The sequence below is a fragment of the Barbus barbus genome (assembly GCF_936440315.1).
Source record: "Barbus barbus genome assembly, chromosome: 9".
Classification (NCBI taxonomy): Eukaryota; Metazoa; Chordata; class Actinopteri; order Cypriniformes; family Cyprinidae; genus Barbus; species Barbus barbus.
The window spans coordinates 842501-862045 of NC_136737.1; the positions used below are offsets into that span (position 1 = coordinate 842501).

At 41.0% G+C, this 19545-nt stretch overlaps 2 protein-coding genes across 5 annotated transcripts in view; one reads left to right on the top strand and one right to left on the bottom strand.

The window, feature by feature from the left end:
* The window catches only part of mfap2 (microfibril associated protein 2), a 13313-nt gene extending 3349 nt beyond the window's left edge, over positions 1-9964 (top strand). Inside the window, exons 3-10 of one of the 2 annotated variants that reach the window (XR_013784623.1) lie at positions 183-233; positions 322-351; positions 430-486; positions 573-614; positions 998-1085; positions 7722-7795; positions 7875-8226; positions 8693-9767. Coding sequence is in view for 1 of the 2 variants with exons in the window: in XM_079424530.1 (XP_079280656.1) it covers positions 183-233; positions 322-351; positions 430-486; positions 573-614; positions 998-1085; positions 7722-7795; positions 7875-7978 (446 nt within the window). In the remaining variant the exon portion in view is untranslated. Of the gene's footprint in view, positions 1-182; positions 234-321; positions 352-429; positions 487-572; positions 615-997; positions 1086-7721; positions 7796-7874 lie in introns of both variants that reach the window. The other variant, XM_079424530.1, reaches the window with a different exon arrangement.
* A 176-nt stretch (positions 9965-10140) lies between these two features.
* Positions 10141-19545, bottom strand: part of crocc (ciliary rootlet coiled-coil, rootletin) — a 34900-nt gene continuing 25495 nt past the window's right edge. For 2 of the 3 annotated variants that reach the window (XM_079424511.1, XM_079424509.1), the window contains exons 29-36: positions 19329-19492; positions 18230-18445; positions 17929-18153; positions 16675-16824; positions 15503-15703; positions 13943-14074; positions 13795-13836; positions 10148-11856 (exon numbers count right to left, since the gene is read on the bottom strand). In XM_079424511.1, coding sequence (XP_079280637.1) covers positions 11623-11856; positions 13795-13836; positions 13943-14074; positions 15503-15703; positions 16675-16824; positions 17929-18153; positions 18230-18445; positions 19329-19492 — 1364 coding nt within the window. In that variant the 3' untranslated portion in view covers positions 10148-11622. Of the gene's footprint in view, positions 11857-13794; positions 13837-13942; positions 14075-15502; positions 15704-16674; positions 16825-17928; positions 18154-18229; positions 18446-19328; positions 19493-19545 lie in introns of all 3 variants that reach the window. The other variant, XM_079424510.1, reaches the window with a different exon arrangement.

The window sequence follows — 19545 nt, forward strand, 5'->3', positions numbered from 1 at the left end:
TCCCACACACACACACACACACACACACACTCTCTCTCTATCACACTCACACACACACGCACACACACACTCTCACTCACTCACTCACTCACACACACTCACTCTCTCTCTCACACACACACACACACACACACACACACACACACACACTCTCTCTCTCTCTGATCTGTGTTGTTCTGCAGGGCTGGTTCTGGCTCAGGATCAGAACTATGATGATTATTCAGATGTCTTCGGTGAGTGGCTGCAGCATCACTGGATTCTGTCGTTCTGTTAATGCTGTATGAATATTAATGCAGGATTGTGTGTGTTTGATCCGGGCAGGTAACAGCAACAGTTATGATCCGTTCTACTGTAAGTGTCTCAGCAGCAGAACTCTCCGTCTCTGAGCTCTGTTCTGATGCTCACAGCTGTTGTTTCTCTCGTCTTCAGATCCGGCCGTCTCTCAGCAGGTCCTACAGACTCAGACCTCAGGACCGGGACAAACCGGTGCCGCTCTCACTCTCTAGCTGTCTTTCGTTCTGCTTATGTCTAGTTTTAAAGAGTAAGACTAATACAAGCTGTGTTTATTCCAGCGGTGGAGTTTCAGACGGAGCCGACTGAACCTGGACCGCTGGGTGAGAGTCAACCACGAGTCAAACGTTTACATTTACCAGAAGTCTAGTGATGCTATTTTAGTGTTATTTATATACTACATAACTGTATTTATTCATATTTTTTTAATTACCCTAGTATCCTCTCTATATTGTGAAGGTTTGTTCATATTTCATTCACACTGATTTACACAACATTTCACTCCTAAAAACATGGTGAAAATGTGTTTGTTTTCTGTCTGTTGACAGTATTTTCTGATTTATGGAATGATTTATGGTTTTCCCCTCTGGAGAAACCTTTAACTCTGATATGACGACTCAGATTTCAGATTTGTGTTCTGGAAATGCATGCACATGACTGCATATTCCTATAACAATGCAGCACGTGCTGTGTGTTGTGTGTGCAGACTGTCGCGAGGAACAGTATCCCTGCACTCGTCTCTATTCCGTCCATCAGCCGTGCAAACAGTGTCTCAACAGCATCTGCTTCTACAGGTCTGCACACGCACAACTTTATTTGATTTCTATTTAGTAGTGCTGGCAAACGATTAATCGCATCCAAATTAAAAGTTTTTGTTTGCATAATATATGTGTGTGTACTGTGTATATTAATTATGTACAGTGCCCTCTAAAAGTATTGGAACAGTGAAGACAGCATTGCTCTGTTGGCTGTGGAGTCAAGACATTTACAAATATGAGTAAAAGATGAATATGAGACAAAACTACAGAATGACACATTTTATTATTAGCTGTTTCAACACATACATGTCCTTCTCAAAAAATTAGCATATTGTGATAAAGTTCATTATTTTCTGTAATGTACTGATAAACATTAGACTTTCATATATTTTAGATTCATTACAACACAACTGAAGTAGTTCAAGCCTTTTATTGTTTTAATATTGATGATTTTGGCATACAGCTCATGAAAACCCAAAATTCCTATCTCAAAAAATTAGCATATCATGAAAAGGTTCTCTAAACGAGCTATTAACCTAATCATCTGAATCAACTAATTAACTCTAAACACCTGCAAAAGATTCCTGAGGCTTTTAAAAACTCCCAGCCTGGTTCATTACTCAAAACCGCAATCATGGGTAAGACTGCCGACCTGACTGCTGTCCAGAAGGCCATCATTGACACCCTCAAGCAAGAGGGTAAGACACAGAAAGAAATTTCTGAACGAATAGGCTGTTCCCAGAGTGCTGTATCAAGGCACCTCAGTGGGAAGTCTGTGGGAAGGAAAAAGTGTGGCAGAAAACGCAGCACAACGAGAAGAGGTGACCGGACCCTGAGGAAGATTGTGGAGAAGGACCGATTCCAGACCTTGGGGGACCTGCGGAAGCAGTGGACTGAGTCTGGAGTAGAAACATCCAGAGCCACCGTGTACAGGCGTGTGCAGGAAATGGGCTACAGGTGCCGCATTCCCCAGGTCAAGCCACTTTTGAACCAGAAACAGCGGCAGAAGCGCCTGACCTGGGCTACAGAGAAGCAGCACTGGACTGTTGCTCAGTGGTCCAAAGTACTTTTTTCGGATGAAAGCAAATTTTGCATGTCATTCGGAAATCAAGGTGCCAGAGTCTGGAGGAAGACTGGGGAGAGGGAAATGCCAAAATGCCTGAAGTCCAGTGTCAAGTACCCACAGTCAGTGATGCTGGTGTTGGTCCACTGTGTTTTATCAAGGGCAGGGTCAATGCAGCTAGCTATCAGGAGATTTTGGAGCACTTCATGCTTCCATCTGCTGAAAAGCTTTATGGAGATGAAGATTTCATTTTTCAGCACGACCTGGCACCTGCTCACAGTGCCAAAACCACTGGTAAATGGTTTACTGACCATGGTATTACTGTGCTCAATGGGCCTGCCAACTCTCCTGACCTGAACCCCATAGAGAATCTGTGGGATATTGTGAAGAGAAAGTTGAGAGACGCAAGACCCAACACTCTGGATGAGCTTAAGGCCGCTATCGAAGCATCCTGGGCCTCCATAACACCTCAGCAGTGCCACAGGCTGATTGCCTCCATGCCACGCCGCATTGAAGCAGTCATTTCTGCAAAAGGATTCCCGACCAAGTATTGAGTGCATAACTGAACATAATTATTTGAAGGTTGACTTTTTTTGTATTAAAAACACTTTTCTTTTATTGGTCGGATGAAATATGCTAATTTTTTGAGATAGGAATTTTGGGTTTTCATGAGCTGTATGCCAAAATCATCAATATTAAAACAATAAAAGGCTTGAACTACTTCAGTTGTGTTGTAATGAATCTAAAATATATGAAAGTCTAATGTTTATCAGTACATTACAGAAAATAATGAACTTTATCACAATATGCTAATTTTTTGAGAAGGACCTGTAGATGTTTTAGCAGCTAAGAAGTTCAGCACTTTTAGAGTTTCATCCCTCTATCTGATGTGAGCATAAGTATTGGAGCAGTTGCCTCTCAGGTCTTTCTAAGTGATCAGCTGTGTCCTGTTGCATTAATTCTTCAGATATTAAAAGCAGGGAATGTGTCGTATCAGTTATATCCATTACTTCTGTATTCTGAATCCTGCATTCGATGATGACACACAAACCAGGATGAAGATGAGGGAGCTGACTTTGAGAGAAAAGCAAGGAATCTGGATGCTAAAAGAAAAGAGGAAGTCAGTTAGAGCTCTAGCAAAAACAAAGGGCATGGAGAAATCAAGAGTTTGGAAACCACCAGCGACACCAGCAACCAACAACGACCTGATCGGCTGAGAAAACAACAGTAGCTGATGACAGACAAATCATAAAAGCTGTGAAAATGAATCCTAAAAGACGTGTCTGTAAAATCAGCAACAACTTCCAGAAAGCTGGGGTGATGCTCTGACAATCTACTGTCCTCAGGAGACTTTGACACAGAATTACAGATGCTACACAGCAAGATGCAAACCTCTGACCAGCACCAAACATAGAAAGACAAGATTAGAGTTTGCAAAAAAGCACAAAGGTGAGCCAGAAGAGTTTTGGAACTGTGTTTATGGACCGATGAGACAAAGATGAACCTTTATCTAAGTGATGGGAAAGCACTAATGTGGAGAAAAAAAAGGAACTGCAATGATCCCAAGCACACAGCCTCATCTGTAAAGCATGGTGGAGGTGGTGTCATGGCATGGGCATGCATGGCTGTCTCTGGAACAGGCCCTCTCAACTTTACTGATGACTTAATGTATGATGACAGTAGCAGAATGAATTTGGAAGGGTACAAAACCATCTTGCCCACCAATATTCAAGAAAATGCCACCAGATTCATTGGGAAGTGCTTCATATTGCATCAGGACAATGACCCAAAACACCCTGCAGTTCAGTCAAGGAGTTTATAAGTGAAGTGAGTGAAGTGACATACTGCCAAGTATAGTGACCCATACTCGGAATTCGTGCTCTGCATTTAACCCATTCAACGTGCACACACACAGCACTGAACACACACACACCGTGAACACACACACACAGCAGTGAACACACACACACACACCGTGAACACACACACACACACACAGCAGTGAACACACACCATGAACACACACACACACACCGTGAACACACACACACCGTGAACACACACACACCGTGAACACACACACACACCGTGAACACACACACACACACACACTGTGAACACACACACACACACACTGTGAACACACACACAGGAGTGAACACACACACACACCGTGAACACACACACACAGGAGTGAACACACACACACACACACACACTGTGAACACACACACACACAGTGAACACACACACAGCAGTGAACACACACACACACCGTGAACACACACACACACACACACACACACACACACACACACAGTGAACACACACACAGCAGTGAACACACACACACACACTGTGAACACACACACACACACACTGTGAACACACACACAGGAGTGAACACACACACACACACACACCGTGAACACACACACACACACACAGGAGTGAACACACACACACACTGTGAACACACACACACACACACACACACACACACACACACACAGTGAACACACACACACACACACACACACACACACACACACACACACAGGAGTGAACACACACACACACACTGAACACACACACACACACACAGTGAACACACACACAGCAGTGAACACACACACAGGAGTGAACACACACACACACACACAGGAGTGAACACACACACAGGAGTGAACACACACACACAGGAGTGAACACACACACACACACACACACCGTGAACACACACACACACAGCAGTGAACACACACACACAGGAGTGATCACACACACACACACAGCAGTGAACACACACACACCGTGAACACACACACACACAGCAGTGAACACACACCATGAACACACACACACACACACACACACACACACACCGTGAACACACACACACAGGAGTGAACACACACACACACAGTGAACACACACACACACACACACACACACACACACAGGAGTGAACACACACACACACACACACACACACACACACCGTGAACACACACACACACACAGGAGTGAACACACACACACAGGAGTGAACACACACACACAGCAGTGAACACACACACAGGAGTGAACACACACACACACTGTGAACACACACACACACACACACACACACACACACACAGGAGTGAACACACACACACACCGTGAACACACACACACACACACAGGAGTGAACACACACACACAGGAGTGATCACACACACACACAGCAGTGAACACACACACACCGTGAACACACACACACAGCAGTGAACACACACCATGAACACACACACACACACACACACACACACACACACCGTGAACACACACACACACACACAGGAGTGAACACACACACACACACAGTGAACACACACACACACACACACACACAGGAGTGAACACACACACACACACACAGCAGTGAACACACACCATGAACACACACACACACACCGTGAACACACACACACACACACAGGAGTGAACACACACACACACACACACAGTGAACACACACACACACACACACACACACACAGGAGTGAACACACACACACACACCGTGAACACACACACACAGGAGTGAACACACACACACAGGAGTGAACACACACACACAGGAGTGAACACACACACACAGGAGTGAACACACACACACACAGCAGTGAACACACACACACAGGAGTGAACACACACACACACTGTGAACACACACACACACACAGGAGTGAACACACACACACACCGTGAACACACACACACACAGCAGTGAACACACACACACAGGAGTGAACACACACACACACACACACAGCAGTGAACACACACACACAGGAGTGAACACACACACCCACTGTGAACACACACACACACACACACACAGGAGTGAACACACACACACACACCGTGAACACACACACACACAGGAGTGAACACACACAGCAGTGAACACACACACACAGCAGTGAACACACACACACAGGAGTGAACACACACACACAGGAGTGAACACACACACACACAGGAGTGAACACACACACACAGCAGTGAACACACACACACAGGAGTGAACACACACACACACACAGGAGTGAACACACACACACACACAGCAGTGAACACACACACACACAGGAGTGAACACACACACACACACAGCAGTGAACACACACACACAGGAGTGAACACACACACACAGGAGTGAACACACACACACACAGGAGTGAACACACACACACACACAGCAGTGAACACACACACACAGGAGTGAACACACACACACAGCAGTGAACACACACACACAGGAGTGAACACACACACACACACACTGTGAACACACACACACACACACACACACACACACAGGAGTGAACACACACACACACCGTGAACACACACACACACAGGAGTGAACACACACACACACAGCAGTGAACACACACACACAGCAGTGAACACACACACACAGGAGTGAACACACACACAGCAGTGAACACACACACACAGCAGTGAACACACACACACAGGAGTGAACACACACACACACACACACAGCAGTGAACACACACACACACACAGCAGTGAACACACACACACACACAGCAGTGAACACACACACACAGCAGTGAACACACACACACACCGTGAACACACACACACAGGAGTGAACACACACACACAGCAGTGAACACACACACACAGGAGTGAACACACACACACAGCAGTGAACACACACACACACACAGCAGTGAACACACACACACAGCAGTGAACACACACACACAGCAGTGAACACACACACACAGGAGTGAACACACACACACACACACCGTGAACACACACACACAGGAGTGAACACACACACACAGCAGTGAACACACACACACACAGGAGTGAACACACACACACAGCAGTGAACACACACACACACAGGAGTGAACACACACACACAGCAGTGAACACACACACACAGCAGTGAACACACACACACACACCGTGAACACACACACACAGGAGTGAACACACACACACACCGTGAATACACACCCGGAGCAGTGGGCAGTCATATATGCTGCGGCGCCCGGGGAGCAGTTGGGGGTTCGGTTCCTTGCTCAAGGGATTTGGATTACGGGATTTCCAATTCCTGGATTCTTCCCCCCATTCTGTCTCTCATAGTTGAAGTGTACCTATGATGGAAATTACAGGCCTCTCATCGTTTTAAGCGGGAGAACTTGCACAATTGGTGGCTAACTAAATACTTTTTTGCCCAACTGTTTATGTGTACTGTCTATATTTATGTATTTATAAATACACAAACATGCATGTATATATTTTGAAAAATCAACATGTATTTACATGCATATGTATATTCATATAATTTATAAATATATTTAATATAGGTGACATAACATTTTTCTTAAATACATACATGCATATACACAGTACATTACACAACACACAGTTATTATTTTGAATGCGATTAATCGTTTGACAGAACTACTATTTAGCCTTCATTCATTTTATTTGAGTACTTAACCCTAGTTACCAATGCAACACTCCTAAAGTGTGTGTGTGTGTGTGTGTGTGTGTGTGTGTGTGTTCAGTCTGCGCCGGGTTTACGTGATTAACAAGGAGATCTGCGTCAGGACGGTCTGCGCTCACGAGGAGCTGCTGAGAGGTGAGCAGTGTTCGGTGTTCCGTCGAGTTCCTCCGCTGAACTGAACTCGTGTAACGTGTTCTCTGTGTTCTCTCTGCAGCGGATCTGTGTCGCGATCAGTTCTCGCGCTGCGGTGTAGTTGCGCTCAGCGGCCAGTGCGGGGCGATGGGTTCCAGCTGCGCCAAGAGCTGCGGATCCTGCTGAACACCGCAACTCCAGCTTTAGGACCAAACACCTGCGCATGCGCAAACACAATGCCGTCTCACACACACTACAGTCAAAGGTTTCTGAACACTGAGATTGGTTGTGTTTTTTAAAGAAATCTCTTCTGCTCACCAAGCCTGCATTTATTTTATCTAGAATACAGCAAAAGCAGTAAAATTGTGAAATATTTGCATTATTTAAAATATCTGTTTTCTATGTGAATATGTGTTAAACTGTAATGTATTTCTGTGATGAGCTGCTGTATTTTCAGCATCATTACTGCAGTCTTCAGTGTGATCTTCAGAAATCATAATATACTGATTTACTGATCAACAAACATTCATTATCAATATTTAAATCAGTTGAGTATATTTCTTCAGGATTCTTTGGTGAACAGAAAGATCCAAAGATCAGTGTTTATCTGAAATAAAAAGGTTTTGTATCATTATACACTATACCATTCAAAAGCTTTTAATTTCATTTAGGAAGGATGCTTTAAATCGATCAAAAGTGATGATAAAGACATCTATAATGTCACACAAGATTTCTATTTCAGATAAATGCTGTTCTTCTGAACTTTCAATTCATCAAAGAAACCTGAAACAATCTACTCAGCTGTATTCAACATAATAATAATAATAATAATAATAATAAATGTTTTTTGAGCAGCCAATCAGAATATTAGAATGATTTCTGAAGATCATGTGACTGGAGTAATGATGCTGAAAATACAGCTTTGCAATCACAGGAATAAATGACATTATATAATATATTCCAATAGAAAGAGAGTTATTTTATATAGTAAAAAAATGTCAAAATATTACTGCTTTTGTTGTACTTTGAATCAAATAAATGCAGGCTTGGTGAACAGAAGAGACTTCTTTAAAAACATTACAAATCTTACATTTGACCGGTAGTGCAGCTAACCTTCAGTTTAAGCTCAGACACTAAACCAGACGTGTTCATCAAGCAGCTGCTATACACACGCCAATCCTTTAACCGTCTTCAGACCGCTGCTCCATGATGACGCAGAGAACGCTTTGCGCGCTATAGCACCTCTAGTGGCTGTGGATCGCAGCTGCTTCTGAATGTGACCAGCTTGTGTTTGTGTACTTGCGTAAAATGCGTTTCAGACCTAAAGCCATCGGACTCTTTCCTCTTCATCTGTTTCTCCAGCATCTGAGCCCGGTCTCATGAAAATGCGCAGCAATAGCACAATTTATCTTTTTTGTATTTTACACGCAGAAACCATCATATGCACTCCAAAGTCCATTCTGCGTATAAATAGTGCCAAATAGAAACAGAAGATCATGGCATTGAGACGCACATTCATGAGATCAGCTAACACTCTTGCAAGGTTCTTTCAAAGTTATGAACAAATGTTCTTCCGGGAACATTAATGGAACGTTAGCCAAACGTTCTTAGCACATATCTGTGTTAGCGGAGATCGTCTAGGCTCCTGTAAACTGATATTTACTGTAATAATCGATGGTTTGGATGAATATTTGGCCTGTATGTTTCCGCTGGTGCTATTGTATCGGTTACACTGATGCAGAGGAACCGTTTGTATTATTACTGCTTGTGGTCCAGTTCTGTTGTTGTTGTTTACTCGAACCCTCACGCCTGATCTCAGGTCAGAGGTCAAGACCTGTAAGCACTGATCTGTCATCAATCATCACCTGAAGAATGCTACTGAACGCAGACTTCCACATACTCACATTTACTGTAACATTAGCGGGTCCAAACTATCTTTGCCAATGATTAATAAACGTTTTTGTACTGTACATTTAAACAAGTCTACAAACATGAAACTTTCTTATAGAATAGGCACATTTCAAGTCATTTTAATGTGTATAAAAACAATTCTAGCAACATTAGAAAAGACTAAAGGTCTTTGCACATTTCTCGTCTGAACTTTTGCACGTGAAAAAATAAATACGACCTCATGTTGCGTCAATCACGTTTACACACTGCGGCTGAAATTTCAAAAAAAAAAAAAAAAAAAAAAATTGGCTCAATTTCTATTTTTTGCATTTTCGCAAGCATTTTGATAGGAAATATGACGAATACTGAAAAACACGAAAAAGCGCTAATTTTTATAAAACTTTCGGACTCTGTGCTTAAGGACCTTAAGACTTCGCACACACAAACCAAACCGAGCAGAAAACTGTTAAAAAGCTTTTATTGTTTCTTAGTAGCTTTAGTTCACAATAAGCCATTTACGTGATCACGATCGCTCTAGATCGGGTTTCTTTGCTTCTGGCTTAACTGTATGTAACCTGCACCTTAATATTATTGCTTTTGAAAATGAATTAAAATAACAATTATTGATATAGTTTGCTGCCAAGTGTCTCACCTCAGTATTTGCGCCATTTCCGACAGAGACCGATAGTTTCTATACAAGAGCAACAGACTTTTGACGAAGAAATAGTCAGTTTCAAAGAATCGTGTTGAGAGAAGAACGTTTTCTTTGGTCTCGTGTTAATGAATTAATCTCAGTGTGAGACTGGACACTCCAGCAACGAAAAAGTGAAATGTGTTTATATTTCAGATTCAGAGCGGGATTGAACCGAAGGGTGAGGAATTACATCACTTTACATCACCGATTAATAAAACTGACCCGTCAACAATCAGCTGAGGTAAAACATTACAATAATATTACAAATTATACAACATTACAGTTCACAATCATTTCAGATATTAAAAAAAAGGTTTTCAGAGAAATTCACTTTCACAATCCATAACTGAGTCTCATTCACATGAACTATAAATATTACAGTAAACCGTGTTTGTGTCGAGTGTGTCAGTGTTCAGGGAATGTGAGCGCTTCGTTCACTACAGGTATACTAAAAAACTCTCTTCCTTACAGTAACATCAATTAAGAGAATAAAATGTGCTTAATTCTCATGATAATAGTCACATTGTAAAGAAATTAAAACTAGGCTTAACTTTAAGCAAAATACTTTTTTCCCTTTGGTTTTGGGGTTAGGCAATAAAAAAGGCAATTACAACTTTCAGGCTTAGAAATCTGACCTTTTTTCTCGCAATTCAGGGTATTGCAAGATATAAACTCGAAATTGCACAATATTGACTAGCGAGATATAAAATCACAATTCTGAAAAGTCAGAATTGTGAGATAAAAAGTTAACTTTTATAATTACATTTTCTATTTTTTATTCTGTGAGATATACATTTTAAAAAAGTATGAATTCTGAGTTATCTCTTTTTTTTTTCCTTTGCAAGAAATAAAGTCTGAATTGTGAATATAAAGTCACAATTACCTTTTGCTATAGATTCACCGTTTTTGTATTCTGTTAAAAGTATAATTTTTCAAAGAAAGGTCAAATATGTGACCCTGGAGCACAAAGCCTGGACCTGGGAACATCTCAGTTGTGTTGCTGTCTACGGAGGGAAAGAGAGCTCTCGGTTTTCATCAGAAATATCTGAATTTGTGTTCAGAAGATTCTTACGGGTTTGGAACGACGTGAGGTGAGTAATTAATGACAGAATTTTCATTTTTTGGGTGAACTATCCCTTTAAGAAACATTCTGTAATACGCCCCCTGGGTCACGTGTGTTAAGAAACGTCCAGAAACATGACCCATGTAGCACATAAACACTGTAAACGAGGTGGCACGGTCTGGATCAGCTGACCGCGGACGGCAGCGACGGCGTTCTGCGGCGGATCTCCTGCTGGAGCTGCTCCTTCAGCGTAAACACCTGCTCCTCCAGACCCTTGACGCGCTGCCGGTACGCTCTCTCTCGGGCCGCCAGCGTCCGCTCCGCTTCTCTCTGACTGACGCGCAGTCGCTCGTCCTCGCGCAAACGCAACGCCTGTTCTCCGGCGCTGTGACTCTGCTCCAGCTCCGCCAGCTGAGTCTGGAACACATGCAGACCGCTGGGGTTTAACCAGTCAGCTAACAGAGACAACCCAACAGCAGAAACCATAGCAACCCTGATGATTAGGGCTGCACGATAAAACTAAATTAAATCGCAATTGCTGTGATAGTCATGCGGTTCTGTGATCAGCAGTAAATCTGCATCTGAAGGCCAGAGAAACTCAGAAGAAACCCAGGAGATCTCTATAGCGGTAGCTGAATAAACAGATTTAACTGCTTCGATTGATTCAGCGTGACTAATAAACACATCACTATGACAATATATGGTTTATCTGAGTATCTGTGACTATGAACACGGTTTTGCGTAGCTTGTCAGTGAATGTAGTAAATGCTGCTCCATCTGAAAGTGAGATTACTACTAATCCCAGAACCGGCTTTACTAACGAGATGCGCAAGACTATCGCATTCGTTTAATCGTGCAGCCCTATTCTTGATGCTGCTGATCTACCGCACTACGAAGCACATTAAACACAAACACGTCCTGCTCTTAAGGCACGTTCACACCGAGGAGGATAACTATACACTTAACGACAACTATAAAGTTTCAATAATCGCTCTAATTGAGAATAAAGTCCACAACGTAACAGTAAAGATAACGACAGAGAAACAAAATCATCGAAATCACTTTCAGAACTATCTATTGTTATTATCTGTTGTTGTGAACATAGATAGGGATATCGTTACATAGTAATTGTCCATTGGTGTAGACATTACTATAGTTATCATTTGTTTCGTAGATGCTAATATAGTTATCGTTATAGTTAACTTTATAGTTATCGTCCATTGGTGTGCATGCTAATATAGTTATCATTGTAGTTATCTTTATAGTTACCGTCCATTGGTCTAGACGCCAATAGATATCATTATAGTTATCTTTATAGTAATCGTCCATTGGTGTGCATGCTAATATAGTTATCATTGTAGTTATCTTTATAGTTACCGTCCATTGGTCTAGACGCCAATAGATATCATTATAGTTATCTTTATAGTAATCGTCTGTTGGCGTAGGCGCTAATATTGATATCGTTATAGTTATCTTTATAGTTACCGTCCATTGGTCTAGACGCCAATATAGATATCGTTATAGTTATCTTTATAGTTCTCGTTCTTGGTGTAGAGGCTAATATAGTAATGGATGTTGTGTGGATGTTAATATGATTATCGTTATAGTTATTGTTCTTGGTGATGACGCTAATATAGCCATCGTTATAGATATCTTTATAGTTCTCGTTCTTGGTGTTGACGCTAATATAGATCATTATACAGTAGTTATCTTATTAGTTTTCGTTTTTTGGTTGAGACACTAATATTGTTATCGTTATAGTAATCGTCTGCTGGCGTAGGCATTAATAATGATATCGTAGTTATCTTTATAGTTACCGTCCATTGGTCTGGACACCAATATTGATATCGTTATAGTTATCTTATTAGTTTTCGTTTTTGGTTGAGACGCTAATATTGTTATCTTTAAAGTAAGCATCTGCTGGTGTAGGCACTAATATTGATATCGTTAGAGTTATCGTCCATTGGCCTGGACGCCAATATAGATATTGTTATCTTTATAGTTCTCGCTCTTGATGTAGACGTTGATATAGTTATCTTTATATTTGTCGACTGTTGGTGTGGGTACTAATATAGATATCGTTACAGCTATCGTTCTTGGTGTGGATGCTAGCATAGTTATTGTTCTAGTTATCTTTATACTTATACTTTATGCAGACGCTAATATAGTTAAATATAATATTACTAATAGATTTTGTTATAGTTATATATAGTTTATAGTCCTCATTCTTGTTGTAGACGCTAATAAAGTTACAGTTATCTTTACAGTTACTGTCCGCTGGCATGGACTAATATACATAGCTAATATACATATAGTTATAGTTATCGTTCTCGGTGTGAACAGGCCTTTACTCACCAGACACAACGCAATCTTCTGTTTGACGCCGCACAACTCTTCCTTAGATGCACAGCGATGAAAAACATCACACACACATTATAGGATGACACTGTTAATGCAGCTCACGATTAGCATTAGCATGTGAACGAGCTAATAAAGCGCGTACCTGCAGAAGCACGATCTGTCTCTGTGCATCCTGCAGCTCCTGTTCGGTGGAGTTGAGCGAGCGATCCAGGCGGCCTTTCTCCGCACACAGACGCATGCTGCTCTCCTCCGTCTTCAGCTTCTGACGCTCCACCTGACGAGGCAAAACAGATCAGGGATGTAGCGATATGAACGTCTCTTATCATGATTATAGTGACCTAAATGATCACGGTTATCAGTATTTTCATGGTATTGATCAAATGTGCTGGAAATGTTCAAAAAGTCTTGACACATAGATCACTTCAAGTTTTCTATTTAAAATCAGCAAACAACAAATAAAATGACTTTGTTTGCATAAACACTAAAACAGTAACATTACCAATGATGTCTGGATTTTAAATGCCAGACAACAATTCATCTAATAGCATGTTCAAATATCTCATGTAAATGTTCAAATAAGCTCTCATATAAAGGTAAACCTCACATTTCAGCCTTTAAATAAAGAAAAGGGTTAAGTCAAAATAATAATTGATTAAAGAATGATTATATGTATTTTATCTGCTCCATAAATAATTCTATATAACTATCTGAATCTGAATTGTTTAAATGTGTAGAATCCACATAAGCTTGTTTTTCATCAACCGGTCAAAATTTACCGCAGGACATGCAAATCCGGTCTGTTTTTTTGTTTTTTTTTGGCCAGACGAAAACTGCTGTACACAAGCTGGATGTGAAAGTGAGTCTCTGTAAATCCAGTCTCTGACAGCAGGTGGCGCTGATGGAGCAGCAGAATTACAGCCGTTTAGCGTAAACTCCGTGGACTAAGCAGCGTTGCGATTAAAACTGCTTTTAGATTAAAACAAAATGCCATTGAATCTTTTCTGAAGACAGTCAGAACCTTCAGCGGTACATTCATATAACTAATTCCTTCATATATTAATTTCTATAATAGTTCCCTTAGCACTCTTTTAAACCCTCCCAGCTTTTCCACTGTGTTTTCACACGAAACTGAACTACTCTACTGCTGTGCTGTTACTTAAACTCTGCTTTATACTGGATAGTATTTATTTATCCTCAGTTGTTCAAATCTGGTAATCGAATATGGTTGTAATAATGAAAATATGAAACGGTAATACAAATCGCGGGGAATTTATCATGATTTTTCATCAAACTGGTAGATTTATCCCTATCGTAATAGTCATTATGATTTTAGTTATCGTAATATTTGTAGTTATAGCTATAGTTATCATAATAGTTATTATGATTATAGTTATCGTAATATTTGTAGTTATAGCTATAGTTATCATAATAGTTATGATTTTAGTTATCGTAATATTTGTAGTTATAGCTATAGTTATCATAATAGTTATGGCTATAATTGTCGTAATATTTGGAGTATTATAGTTATGTTATTGTAATAGTTATTATGATTATTAATACTAACTGTGGGGAATGTATCATGATTTATCGTCAAACTGGTAGATTTATCCCTAAAACAGATCTCGCTGGATTCGATCCCACATTTAAATGCGATGCGCAGACAGACAGACAGACAGACAGAGGGACAGGTGGCCCGTCTCACCTTATCCAGTGTGTTTCTCAGCGCGGCCTTGTCTTTCTCCAGCCGGACGGACTGTCTCTCTGCATCTCTCTTCTCGGTCTCCAGTAAGGCCACGGCTCTCTGTAAGCTGCGCAGACGCTCCTCTGCAGATGCTCTGTCTGTCTGAGCAGACTGTAGATTGCGCTGGGCTTCGGTCAGACTGTCGGACTTCTGTCGCAGAGCCTGCGTGAGACCACAGAGATGACTCAATCTTTAAAAGAATCACTCGGACCACTTCAAAAAGTGAATCAGATGAAGAAGAATGTTGCATTCACACTGTCACTGCTATTGAAAGTGAAGTCAGATCTCTTTAGTAATCTTTTCACTCACACTGTTGTTTTCAACGCAATCTCATGAGAAAACCCTTGAATCAGTCATTTACACTGAACTCAAATAAACCAATAAAGGGAATAAACGGTAGCTGTATTATAATAAAAGACATGCAGCTGTTCTAAATGCATATTTAATATGATTTCAGTTCAATTGCATTTTAAGGATGTTCACATAGAATGTATTTTTGCATTCCACTGCACTGCCCTGCCTTGCATTGTTTTTCTATACAAGCGAACTAGACGGACAAATTTGACAATTTTACTCACATTTCTTGATTGTGATTTCACTTTTATAACTTTAGTTAGTGTGTAATGTTGCTGTTTGAGCATAAACAACATCTGCTAATTTATGATGCTCAAAGTTCAATGCAAAGGGAGATATTGAGTTTTACAGAATCGGCTTTTTAAGGCCTGCAACAAACGGCTGGTAGGGACTACAACGAGCTTCTTCCTGAGTTTGTGACATCACAAACCCTAAAATGTACATAAACCCTGCCTCCAGGAACACGCAACACAGGCGTGACGTGTATGGACAACGTAGCACATCACCGCAAACTTGGCCAGCTAACTAATCTGAGCCCATTGCGTATTCATAGAACCAGGAAGTCAACTGACTGTTTTTAGGAGAACGGAAACAGTGGTGTAGAATAAAGCAAAAAGTATAACATTCAAGTTCAAATGTGTCCAACTTTTAAAAATAAAATCACATTTAAAAACATTTTTCCACTGCGGCCCTGCAGCTGCGTGAACCCGGCTTTAAGTGTATTTGCCGCATTCACATTTATATGCGAACGGAAACGAGCGAAGCTTGAGGACGCTCACCTCCTGTGTGTTGTGCAGCTCCGCCTCCAGCTCAGATCTGCGCAGATGACTCTGGGTCAGCTCTGACTGCAGTGTCTGCACACGCTCCGTTAGCACTGCGATATTACGCTTCCCGTCCGACACGGACGCTCGGAGTCCATCCACTCGCTCCTGAGCGACACAGCAGAGCAACAACATCTCGCAAAACATTCCTGATCAACTGCTATCAGAATATTTAGTTATTATAGTTATAGTTAACATAATAGTTATTGTTGCCCTAATATATATATTTGTTATAGTTATCATAATAATTATAGATATTGTAATAGTTGTCTTAATAGTTATAGTTATTACTATACTATACTAGTACTATTATATTTCTTACCGATTCGATTATCTATCAGGTAGCCTACAGTACATGCCAAATTTTCAAGGAAAATAAAAATCTCTCAACTAATGCTGTAAAATATAAATAAGTGTCAGTTGGTACTACATTACTATAATAGCCTACTGAAGATTAAAATGAACTGATTTGTGTACAAACGCTTAAATTACACTCAATTACGTTTTTATAATAATAAACATTTAAAAGAAACATTTAAATGGTGCCTGTCATGTTATATGGTGCATATTTTTAGCAAAATGCTCCTCTCTATAGTTAATTTTTCTAGAGTTTATGGTCACCCAATATGTTTTTCTGAGGTAAATGTGACATTATGCTACATATTGTTTACAAGCTGTTATATTGATGTCTTTCCACTGTTAAAACACTGATTGAGCGATTACACAAGACATGATACTGATTTCAGTAAGTTGTTCCGTTTATTAACTGAAAACAGGCTAGACTAATCGATTCTTGGGATTTAAGAATCTATATTGTTTCGTATTGATTAAAAATGAGAAATCGATATTTGTCACCCAGTCCAAATAGTTACTCTTGAATTTATCGTAATATTTATAGCTGTTATAGTTATCATTATAGTTAATAATAGTTATAGCTATCATAACAGTTACAGTAATAGCTATAACTATAATACTTTTAGTTACTGTTATAGTTATTACAATTAGCATGTAACATATATTTATTATAGTTTTTGTTAAAGTTAAACTAATAGTTATCGCAATATTTATAGTAACTATAGTTATAGATATCGCAATAGTTATCTGTATGGTAATAGGTATTGTTATAGTTATATTAGTTATGGTGATAATTGTAATAGTTATTGTAATAGCTATAGTTATTATAATTAGCATTATCGTAGTCGTGGATCTCACCTGCAGCTGTCTGCGCTCGGTCTCGGCCTGTCCCAGTGTTTTCTGCAGTGCGGCGAGACGCCCCTGGGTGGCGCTGTGGGCGGCGGTGGCTTCCTGCAGGCTCTGAGAGAGAGCGAGCGTTCGCTCTTTCTGAACGCTCTCTCCGTCCTGAGCTTTAGACAACAGCGCCGTCAGTCGCTCCACCTCGCGCTGAAGAGATGCGATGCGAGCTTCACCCTCAGCCACCTGAAACACACGCCAGAGCGTTAATCAGTCATCAGCGGTCGCACTGCCGGCCAGGAATCAGGTGCTAGTTTGTGACCTGTTTGGTGGCGCTGTCGTGTCGGTCGCGAGCCGTCTGGATCTCCATCTCTCTCTCGGCCAGACTCAGTCTCAGTCTCTGCAGCTCTCCCTCCAGACTCCGCCTCCCCAGCTCCACCCGTGTGCCCCGCCCCTCAGCCGCCTCCAGAGCCTCACGCAGACGCCGACGCTCCGCCTCCAGACGCGCCTCGCCGGCACGCAGCTTACTGCACTGCTCCTGCAGGGGGCCACGTCTGCGTTAGAGCTAGTCTGAGCTAGATGACATTAGGGATGGACCATACCACTTTTTTGTTTCCGATACGATACCGATACTTTTAAAGGCCCGTATCGTCGATATCGGTACCGATACAATACTTCTAAACTGAAGTTTTAAATTATAAAATGTATTAAATTACTAATTAAAAATGTGTAATGATTCATTACATTTTTTAAACATTCATTATTTGTAACTTTTTAGGGTTATATTTTTGTTTAAAATATGTTTACAAATACTATAGTTGAACTATGCTCAGTTTAGTGGTTCATTTTCATAAGGGGTTGCCAGTGACAGGCTGTTGCACGCATAAAATTATTCTGAAAGTGTATGATTTATTAACATTACAGAATAGAACAAGATCAGTATGAACTTTTAATGTTCAATTTAATTGCACAAACTACGTAGGCAAGAATTTCAATTTGTTTATTCTGAAATAACTCAAACATATATGTTGTTTTCTGTCCTTTGATAAGCATTGTTCTGGGCTGCTGTTCCCAAAAGCTTCCATGATTTGTTATGATGCTTTTGGGAAACGCAGCTGTTTGAATGCACTGTCATAAACGATTGATTCTGCCTGAACATGTGCGCGTGTTCAGCTGCGCAGGAAAATAGTTCTATCCTACACAATTATTCGCTAACATAGGTTATTCGTCCAATTCAATGCATATTGTATGCATACATTTTTTTTTGTTAATTAAACTAAATCACTAGTAAATACAACACCTTAGTATCGATATTTTTTATTTCAGTTTCAATACTAGCATCAGTGCTCATATATCACTACTTCAGGATCGATACAACGCACATCCCTTGATGATGTTAGTTGAGATGAAATAAGACGCACCTCCACACGCTTGCGCTCAGTGTCGGTGTTCAGCGAAAGTCTCTCCAGCTCTTTGATTCGCTCGTTTAGCGCTCGTCGGTCTCGGTCTGCTCTCCGCAGAGACTCTTCCTGCTGCTGCAGCAGAGCTTGAGTCTCCGACAGCTTCTCATCCACCGCACGCTTATCTACACACACACACACACACAATCAACACGCGTCTCCAGAACCCAGCTGAATC